General features: G+C 46.8%; 1 protein-coding gene across 2 annotated transcripts; it reads left to right on the top strand.

Annotated features, from left to right (window-relative positions):
* The first annotated feature begins 1,888 nt into the window (after window positions 1-1,888).
* mych (myelocytomatosis oncogene homolog) lies at window positions 1,889-8,037 on the top strand. 2 transcript variants are annotated; one of them, XM_053439837.1, is made up of 3 exons: window positions 1,889-2,060; window positions 3,683-4,237; window positions 5,196-8,037. In XM_053439837.1, the coding sequence occupies exons 2-3, from the start codon at window positions 3,694-3,696 to the stop codon at window positions 5,777-5,779; spliced, it is 1,128 nt and encodes a 375-aa protein (XP_053295812.1). In that variant the 5' UTR covers window positions 1,889-2,060; window positions 3,683-3,693; the 3' UTR covers window positions 5,780-8,037. The 2 variants fall into 2 exon arrangements, with proteins under 2 accessions (XP_053295812.1, XP_053295805.1); XM_053439830.1 differs by lacking the exon at window positions 1,889-2,060 and having other exon boundaries at window positions 2,096-4,237.
* The last annotated feature ends 938 nt before the right edge of the window (window positions 8,038-8,975 follow it).

The raw sequence follows: 8,975 nt of genomic DNA on the forward strand, positions 1-8,975 counted from the left end.
TGCATATTTTGACCACTTTAACAGAATATACAGCAGAAGGTCTTTGTGTTATTATTGTTAATATTGCAAGTTTAGATATAAAAAAAATTATAATTAATTACAATGTGGCGTTTATCTCTATATGCATTGGTTAATTATCAGATGACCTACTAACCCGCACATGTTACATATCAAAGGCAATAATATAGGTGAGGATGTGTATCTAAGTGTGTGTGTGTGTGTGTGTGTGTGTGTGTGTGTGTGTGTGTGTGTGTGTGTTTGTGTGTGTGCGCGTGTGTTTGTGTAAGATCCACCCCCCGTTACAGGATCCTTGTGCTGCTGAGAACTCACGTGACTCGTGTTCTGATTGGCCGGCGCGGCTGCACGTGTACCGGCATATCCCCGTCCGTTATGTAACGTGATTTGTTCAAGAGCAGAGACGTGGGGCGTGTGAGCGTGTGTGTGCGTGTGCGTGTGCGTGTGCGTGTTTGTGTGCGTGTGTGTGTGTGTGTGTGTGTGTGTGTGGACTGCGGTATTCGAGTGGGACTGCTGTGGAGTTCATTCATCCCGATTCACAAACTATATTTTATATCTACATTTTGTCATTTTCTTATTTAGTTTTACAATTATTGTAATGTTTCCTATCATTCAAAGTGTTTTTATTAATTTGATATATTGTTGGGTTTTATAAAGGGCATTTAAATGAAGGTGACATAACTAAAAATAAAAGAAATGTGCATAGATTAGATTAGATTAGAGGATCCTATACAACTGTAAGTAAACTTCTCATTGGAAGTAAATAAGTAAAAAATGTTAAATAAAAATATATACACACATGTAACACGAGACTATACAAATTACCTTTTTACTGCAAAAACAACACAACATATACACACACACATTCGTCAGAGGATCCTGCACAAACTGTAAATAAAAAAAGTCAATTTAAAATTATGCACAGATATTACATGAGCCTTTACATCTATAAACTGTTCAGAGCAAATTAATAGATACAAATAATATGCACATAGGTCAGAGGAGTTGTATATTGTGCATGGGCTGAAAATGGAGTGAGTTTTTATTGTAGTAGTAGTAAGTAGTAGTAGTAGTAGTAGTAGTAGTAGTAGAAGCATGATGGGGAGGGAGGAGCCGGGCATGGATGGACGCATGGTGAAATCCTCCTGCAACAATTTCCAACGTGGCTGCGAACGCCTCCCTTTCTGTGCCTCCGTCACATTACTACAGTTAAAGGTAAAGCCGGGACGAGCTCGCCGTGCACGGTCCCTGCCGTTAACCTGCATTATAACCCCCCCAACACACACACACACACAGACTCACACACTGCACCACCACATTCCTCCGCCATGACCGACTAAGTTTGCTTTTGTAACGGGCACCATTGACCCTGAATGCAACGCAGTACTTTGTCCTTCTTTTCGTGAATACGTCTCGTGAACGATGAGCTGTGTACAGTCTACGCTGTTTGCGTACTTTACGCAGAGTTCGTAGAGAGGGGGGGGGGGGGGGCAGACAGGCGGACAGGCGGACAGACAGGCGGACAGACAGGCGGACAGACAGGCGGACAGACACCCGGCTTCTCCTCTCGGTCCACGTGTGTTTCTGTCCTAACTTTGCCGCCACCATTTTCCAGGAATCCCTGTGTGCGCAGTATCCCTCCGCACGTAGACCCGCACTTCGCCGCGGGATTGCCGTGAATCCACCGTTCCCGGTCTCCCCCGCGAGGACTCGTTTGACCAACGAGCCGCCGGAGAATTTACCGGCGGTGGGTTCGATTCCCGTTAACGACCCCCCGGGGGTGTCACCGTTTTGGCGCGATTTCTCCGCGGAGGCACACCGGCGGATCTCGGTGGGCGTATAAAGTGTGAGCCACTGCTGGGCCACACCCACTGTGTCTGACCGAGGCTGCGCCGGACGAAGGCGATGGTTCCCCGCAACGACTTCACCCTCACATGCGTAGAAAACCCCGTCGGCTCCATAGTGTAGCTCCCGGTGGACTTTACTGGATCGCACGCGGTTTTCCCGGTGGTTGTGACTTCTTCTCCCCGCACGGACTCTTGGAGGTGAGGCAGCTTTGCGTGACTCTAATGTCGGACAACTTAAAACATGTGTGCCATGGGCTGATGTTAAAATTGTGGTTATTTTTTTAATAATTTTTTTTTTTTATTTGTGTCATAATTTGTTGATTGTGCGTTTGCGGTTGTTGTCGTTGCGCATGGTGCATGGGAGAGAGCGGGCGGTTTTCACGTGGGGACCCGGCGTGTCTCTCCCCATGCTGGGTTTAAATGACCCTGCAGCGGGTTCACTCCCTCAGCCTCGCTGGCAATTTGACATTAATTTCCACTGGATTATTTTCGACGCGGAATCCTCCAGCAACCCCAGAGACGCCACTTGGCGAAGTACATTTTTCATTTCGAGCCGTTTTACGAGGGAGTTGTGGAATTTTTGCCCAGATTTGACGCAGCTGTTCAATCTGGGCTGGGTTACGCACATGCGTCCAATGCAACCGTACGGCGGCTCTAGCGCTGAAGCGGACCTGCGTTCAGAAACTCGTTCAGAAAATGGGCTTTTCTCAAATTCCCTTCGCCCAGACTCGTGTTTCCGAGCAGCTGTACTCGGTCTCCACTCGTGTCACTCGAGCCTGTGCGTTCGGCTGCGTTCAACAGTCGCTCAGTGTTGAGGCAGTGGGGGGGATGTCATTACAAAAACACTGTTAATTACCTAATTTAGCTGGTGTGTGTTTAAGTTTTGGCTCGGGTTACCCAGGCAGTGATGGGAGAGACGCACCGTCTGCAGACACACACATACACACAGGCACAGACACACACACGCACACACACACTGCTGCTTTGTTCTCCTGCTATACATCCACATTCCATTGCACCCCATAGGAACAGCATGGGGATTTCCCCCCCATCACTAACTGGACTCGTCTCCGTCTCCTCCACCCGCTGCTCTTGTTGTTTTTAAACATTAATTCGTTTTTCTGCGTTTTGCAATGTGAACTTTTGCATGATTTTTTTTTTTTTTTAAATTTTTTTTTGTTGCAGAAAATCCTGTACACTCCAAATATTAACTGTCATCGTGCATAATGACTTTTAAAAGGTCATTTGTGTTGATATAAGCAGTTTATTTACTTTAGCTGGTGGAGTTTGTGTGTTTGTTGGTGTGTGTGTTCCCTGCAGTGAAGTTTGAACTGCTTGGTCATATGTGTGTGAAGCAACACCAGAGGTTTTATAAGAGGAGGAAGATAGAGTTCTCTCCCCCCCCCCCCCCATCTCTTTTCTATAACAGTGTTGTTTCCCTGTCATCACAAAGCCTTGCTCCCCTTGTGGGTGTTTCCTCTAACTTTAAGAGAAGGGGAAAATGTAAATTGGGGGAAAAGAGGTGTAAAGTTTTTGTGGTCTAGTCTCTCCCAGCTGTTCCTGTGATGTCATGGGGTGGGGGTTGTTACTCTTCAGTGATATATGAGCCTCCTCCCATGGGGCCGTGGGGCGGGGACACTGATGTAAACACATTTAAAAGGGGCTCAGTGCCTGTTGGGTCTCAGTGTGGAGGAGCTGCTGCTGATGTGATTAACCCTGTTGCTCTCCAGGGGTCTGTGCTGAGCTCCTGGATTTAAACTCCTCACCTGGTCCACCCCTCTGATCCTACTTCTCCTGTTTCTTTATGATTGTTCTCTCAGATTCTGCAAACATGTTGCAAAGCTTCGGTCAGTCGCAGGACTGGCTTTACACAGAGCCGCTGCTCTTTGACGACGATTTCTGCCAGAGTTTGATGAAGGACCTCCAGTCTCTGCCGACTCCCCCCCAGTCCCCTCCCATGAAAGCCGGAGCGGGCAGCAGCAAGCTCCTGTCCAAGGAGGACCAGCTGAGCTATGTGTCGGACATCCTGCTGGAGGACCACGACATGCAGCTCACCTGGAACTGCGACTTCTTCCACTCCGACGCTGGAGAGAAGGAGGGCGAGGGCAGCCAGCCCTGCTCCCCTCTGGAGGAGAACACCGAGGACTGCCTGTGGCAGTGCCTGACAGCAGACAAGAGCCTGGAGGAGAAGCTGGTCTCCACCGTGCTCGGCTCCAGCCCCCTGCTGTCTGAGATCGACACCAGCATCTTTGAGGAGATAGCTGGCTCCACCCTGGACTGCCAGAACCTGATGGACGCTCAGGAGCCCAGCGAGGCCACATCGGACTACGGATCAACTGGTGGCGAGCTGTCCAATTATTCATCCAGTGACTCTGGTGAGTTCCGAACTTCTCCTCTTTGCACTTGTGCTTTAACTCTGGTAAAAGTTTAGCCTGGATGATTTGGTGATAAGTGGTGATTAGATTTGTAATGAAACACTGCATTTTTGTAAAGATTAAGTTTTATTTATGTTTCAGTGCTGATAGTCTTTAATCTCACTCCTGCCTTGTTAGTGTGAATCTTATCAGTATAAACAGACCTCGCCCGGAACACCTCCACATGCATTTCATTGATAAATCACTGTTAATGTTTAGTGGCACTAAGCCCAAGTTGTTCTTTGCTCTCAGCTTATCGGGACCCAGAACGCCCACCTGTAATCTGCAGGAGGCTTTGTGCCTGGAGGGCGCTGGGGGAGCGTGGGCGGGGCTTAAGCTGTTGACTGACAGCAGTAGATGAGAGGTTTTATAAGAGATAATTGACTGAGGGCGTGTGTGAGTGACTCATGAGCCGCGGTAACAGTTGTGGCGCTAACGTTTGTGGCTTCGTCCATTAACTTCCTAATGAGTCATTCTGCCCTGTGGCTTCCCTGGCTATGAATCCGAGAGGAAGTGGCAGAACGGCAATTCTGTTATGACTCATTGTTAATATTTATTCACTTTAAATAATGTAAGACCTTTTATCTGGATACATGGTTTTGCTGTTCTACTTCCTTTCCTCATTACATAAACAGGCAGTTGTGTTTTCGTGCTCTATTTTCAGTAGAAACAGAGTGTTGGTGGAATCTTGAGTCACCTTGCAAACGATTACGTGTGTTTACAGCAGAAAAGTGTATTTTCACTGCAGCTGTACACTGACCCAGTCCCTCATGTGTTGCTGTGTGTAGTGTCTACACTCTTTGTTTTGGTGTCAGTGTGTCTGACATGTCGTCACACCCCCACTGAGCAGATTTACCACACAACGCCAGAACCTAACCCAAGTTTCTCTTATCTCCCCCCCCCCCCCCCCCCCCAACAGAAGAAGAGATTGACGTGGTGACGGTCGTCCGCTGTTCCTCCAGCCCCTCCCCTCGCCCCCCCCTGTCGGATCTATCCACCCGCCAGCAGAGGCACGAAGAGGAGAAACGGGCTCTTCAGCGCCACCACATCGAGATCCAGCTGCAACACAACTACGCGGCGCCCTGCCCCGCCTCACCGCCCCCATCCTCTTCGTCCAACAAGCGCTCGAGAGGGAGCGATAGCTCTTCTCGTTTCCACCACTCTTCTCGCAGCTCCTCCTCCTCGTCTTCCTCGTCGCGGTACCAGCACCACCACTCGCCCAGGAACTCAGCGGAGACGGAGGATGAGGAGGAGCGGCGACGGACTCACAACGTGATGGAGAGGCAGCGACGCAACGAGCTTAAGAACTGCTTCATGCGCCTGCGCGACAACGTGCCGGAGCTGTCGCACAATGACAAGGCCTCCAAGGTGGTGATCCTGAAGAAGGCCAGAGACTGTATCTACAACCTGGAGGACCAGGGCCACAGGCTGCAATCCAAGAGGGACAAACTGAGAGACAAACAGGAAGAGCTAAAAGCCAGGCTGGACAGGCTCCACAGCTAATGGACCCTGGGCCAACCACCATGTATAGACAGTGTGTGTGTGTGGGGAAGGGGGGGGGACAGACTTTGTACAAAGAGGGCGGTGATAAAGGATGGCGTGTCATGCTGAAAGCAGCGCACAAAGTTTGACATTTCAAATACTTTATGGCAACAATGGGTCCGGACTGTGTGGACTCACTGTTGCCTTGGACAGACGCAACACACTCATTGCCTCAGAGTTGATCATTCTCATGCCTTGACTGCTGACTGTTGTAGAGCGGAGGACGGGTCTTTCTTTTACAGTCGAGACGAGGACAGAGCAAGCAGATATTTTATTTTTTTAAGTGTGGCAGGACGCACGTTGAAATGCAAAGACGAAATCTTTTTCTAATTGTGTCCGTATGTTGTGGAGTGTTTTTTACTTTGGCAGGTGTAAGATGGCACAAGTGATAAGTGTCTGTTGGGTCAAATAACTGGAAGCCACAGCAGCTGAGTAGTCGAATGAAACTTGAATATTGTGTTTTCAGGATGTCTTATAGCCATACTAACCAGTTATCCCTCCACTCTGACCAGTGTGTGTGTGTGTGTGTTGGTGGCTCCGGAGTTATTTGGTCGACCGGCACTTCCACTTAAATTCCAGTTCCAATGCTAATTCAATTGATCCGTTCAGGACTGAGGTTGTTCATTGTGCGTTCAGCCCCGTGTGGCCTCAGGCAGGACCCTCGGGCCCAGCACCACTCTGTTATCAGGTTAATGTGTGTTAATGACAATACTTGATTCTGTAAACATAACAATGCATCGGTTCAGTTCCCCAACAGTTCACTCACCTCAGAGTGTGCGTGTGTGTCTGTGTGTGTTCTCTCAAAATGGAACTAGGTTTTTTGTATTTAACTGTTTGTCTGTAATGAATTGTTCAGACTTGGACTTAGCCATATTTAAACTTCATTCAGGTTTTGAGGCGGCTGAACTGGGACGTGAACTGAACCGCGAGTCGTAGCAAGTTAGCAAAAGTCGGGACAGAACAGCTCTGGAGAACCTTTAGATTATTTAACGGTTCTGATTGGGGGGGGACGCTGCAACAGCGGCATCACTGTGACATTTAGTTGTGTAGGGTAGCCATTTTGCCAAGTGTGAGGTAATAGAAAACGGTCAAGATTTTTTTTATTATGAAACAACCGTTATCCAGTGGAAATGGCTTCAGGGTTCTTCTGTGGCCCTCGTTGATGACAACTGCTGGAAATTAAACATATTTTTAGATTGTGTCTCCATCTGTGATCATGAGAATAACAAGGTTGACGGGGAAAGAGATTTTTCTGTCCACTGCAAAGACCTCATTTGAATCCTGTGTGACATCATCAACGGGGGGGGGGCCACTGACTTTGACCAACATTCCCCTGTTGTTCGAGTTTGGACGGCGTTCCACTTTGTGCCCAGTCAGACGTGGCTTTGATCACATGGTAAAAACCAAACTGCTGCTGACAGAGTAATGATGTCAGGAGGTAAAAACATTAAACTTAAGGCTGTACGTGTTCACCAGGAACCTGTTGTATCTGTTTTTAATATCGGGTGTTTTGTTGAACTTGTACCATGGGCTGGATCTGAGGTTTGAAAATTTTCAATAATGGGGTTGAGTATTTAACGGAATGCCATTTGTTATCCTGAATATCTATTATTGCCAATGTTATCAATGAACGTGCTGTTTTGTTATGAAATGCGCAGATGGAAAAGTGTTTTGCTCATTTGTGTCAAATGTCTTAAGATGCATCCTGTTTTTAAGAATAGAGTTCTTCCTCCTTCAGCTTGGTAGAACTGATGAGAAAAGAGGGCGTTCCTTCAGGCCCCTCTGTTTCTGTGATTTGATTCTGTCGCTGTCTGGTTAAAGATTTGTCTACCTCCACCTCATGGCTTCGCCTTCTTGGCCTTTTCTTCCAAATGTCTCCAATCCTCTTTCAAAAGATGTCCTCTGACGATAACTGCCTTCTGAAGAAGCGTCGAGGTTTTAACAAGACAGCAGATATATGTTTTCTTAGCATCTATAAACCTACCTCCACCTGGCCGCACTCTGGCCTGTATTGTGGTTATTTTTTTTTGTGGTTTAAATATTGTACAGATTTTGTTAAATAAAAACTATTTTATGTAAATATTTTTGTTGTATCATAAATTATTTTGGTTTATTTTTCCCTTTTTATTTTTTAATTTGAGGATCCTCAAAGAAATGTTATGTTCTTTACCAAGCAGCACTTTTAAAAAATGTAATTAAAGAATGAATTGAGAGTTCAACGTCTGTCTGGTTTATTACACGCGTGTGCACAGTGTCATATACTGAATGTTTCCATTTAAAGAAAGTAAAACAGAGAAATCCTAGCATTATATCTTTATACAGTTTAGTCTTATTACAATTAGTGGGATTCTCGTAATGTAGCTAAACAATATATTACACGTAATCTCTATTACATTTTGCCATCCGGGCCTGGGTCATTAATCTGGCTAGGTGGACATCCCAGTCATCCCTCTCTCCTGAGATGTTCCCAGGCCAGTTAGGTTATATAATAACTCCAGTGAGTTCTGGGTCTCCTCCCAGTTGGACGTCCCATGTGAACTCCCAATGGAAGATGCCCCCAACCACTTTCAATGTGAAGGAGCAGTGGTTCTAGTCTGACCTCCAGTTTGGGGTTCATTGTCTTGCCCACGGACACATTGATGGAAATCGAACCACCGACCATCTGATAAGCAGACGACCAAATCCACCTCTTCAGCCAATAATGACATTTAAATCAAATCGCTGAACCAAGAACACATGTTTTAAAATGTTTTTTCATCAGGTTCAGTTACTTGGAGAATCCTAATTGGCCGTATAGGTGTGAATGGTTTTGTGTGTGTGTGTGTGTGTGTGTGTGTGTGACTCGCAGGTGGACTCTTCAGGATGTACCTCAGCTGGTATTTGTCTCCACCTTCCCCCTCCGACCCTCAGAGGCTGTAGATAATAGATGGAGACCCTTATTATAGATTTGCATTAAGTGGAACAAAGTGTTGGTTCATGGGGATACAGGTGACATCACATAAATCATCTAATGGGTCAAGGTGAGCAGTGGGTTAATCATCCAGAACCAGTGGAAACATCTGGGTGGCTCCACTCTGTCCTCTCACACTGATCAATACGGGTTCAGGTGGAGTTTTGAAAGGGTCAAACTAGTTATCATGATTATTGGGCAACACTT

The sequence above is a fragment of the Pleuronectes platessa genome, chromosome 2, assembly GCF_947347685.1.
Source record: "Pleuronectes platessa chromosome 2, fPlePla1.1, whole genome shotgun sequence".
NCBI lineage: Eukaryota > Metazoa > Chordata > Actinopteri > Pleuronectiformes > Pleuronectidae > Pleuronectes > Pleuronectes platessa.

Excerpts from the sequence above, each read along its gene's own strand:
- mych (XM_053439830.1), top strand. The coding sequence starts at position 3,667 with ATGATTGTTCTCTCAGATTCTGCAAACATGTTGCAAAGCTTCGGTCAG. Across the intron at positions 4,238-5,195 it reads TTATTCATCCAGTGACTCTG|AAGAAGAGATTGACGTGGTG; the intron begins GTGAGTTCCGAA and ends CCCCCCCAACAG.